Here is a 741-nt window from a genome sequence, read left to right as displayed (position 1 = left end):
ATTTTTCGGAAGAAAGGATAAAAGAGTAAATGAATGTGATTATGTTCATAGCCCCGCCGATCTGACTCATAATGCTCAGCTGCCACTTCCATTTCTTGCTTCCCTCTCGGCCCAAATCTTTCAAAGAACTAAACCCTAATTCTGCCCTCCGCCCTCTGCCTCCGGCGGCCCTTACTCGTGCCATCTCTAGCAACGACGCCGGTCTCAGTTTCCGCGAGAAGCTTCTCTTTATCGAACACAACCTCGGCGTCAACTCACTCCGCGCCCTTGCAGTCAATCCCAACCTTCGCTCCACTCCCCTTTCCTCCCTCCGCATGCTCTCCTCCTTGCTCTCCTCCTTCGGCCTCCTTCAATCTGACACTTCCCGCCTCCTCTGCCTCCACCCATCCCTTCTCACCGCCGACCCCTCCACCTCGATCCTCCCCGTCTTCCACTTCCTTCTCAACCCCGTATCCATCCCCTTCTCAGACCTTCGCCTCTCCATCAATCGCTGCCCTCGCCTTCTCCTCTCCAGTGTCCCTGACCGCCTGTTTCCTTCCCTTGATTACCTCCGCCGTCTTGGTTTTGTCGGCCGCCACCGCATCACCGCTCGTACTACAGTCCTTCTCATCTCAGACGTCGAGGAGACGCTTATTCCCAAGCTTGATTTTATCCAGAGCCTTGGGTTCTCGCGAAGGGAGACGGTAAACATGGTTTTGAGGTTGCCGAGTCTGCTCACTTTTAGTGTTGAGAAGAATTTTC

The 741-nt window shown here is 54.3% G+C and overlaps 1 protein-coding gene across 1 annotated transcript; it reads left to right on the top strand.

Annotated features, from left to right (window-relative positions):
* Positions 1–48: 48 nt before the first annotated feature.
* On the top strand, positions 49–737 carry LOC110034467 (transcription termination factor MTEF1, chloroplastic-like; the record flags this gene model as incomplete). Its single annotated transcript, XM_020738725.1, has 1 exon — positions 49–737. A coding segment is annotated over exon 1 (666 nt), but the record flags the coding sequence as incomplete, so codon positions are not given.
* Between the last annotated feature and the right edge of the window lie 4 nt (positions 738–741).

Source organism: Phalaenopsis equestris, unplaced genomic scaffold (genome assembly GCF_001263595.1).
Source record: "Phalaenopsis equestris unplaced genomic scaffold, ASM126359v1 Scaffold188305, whole genome shotgun sequence".
Classification (NCBI taxonomy): Eukaryota; Viridiplantae; Streptophyta; class Magnoliopsida; order Asparagales; family Orchidaceae; genus Phalaenopsis; species Phalaenopsis equestris.
Note: the sequence above shows the minus strand (reverse complement) of the source record. Positions and strands in the feature narration are given on the sequence as shown.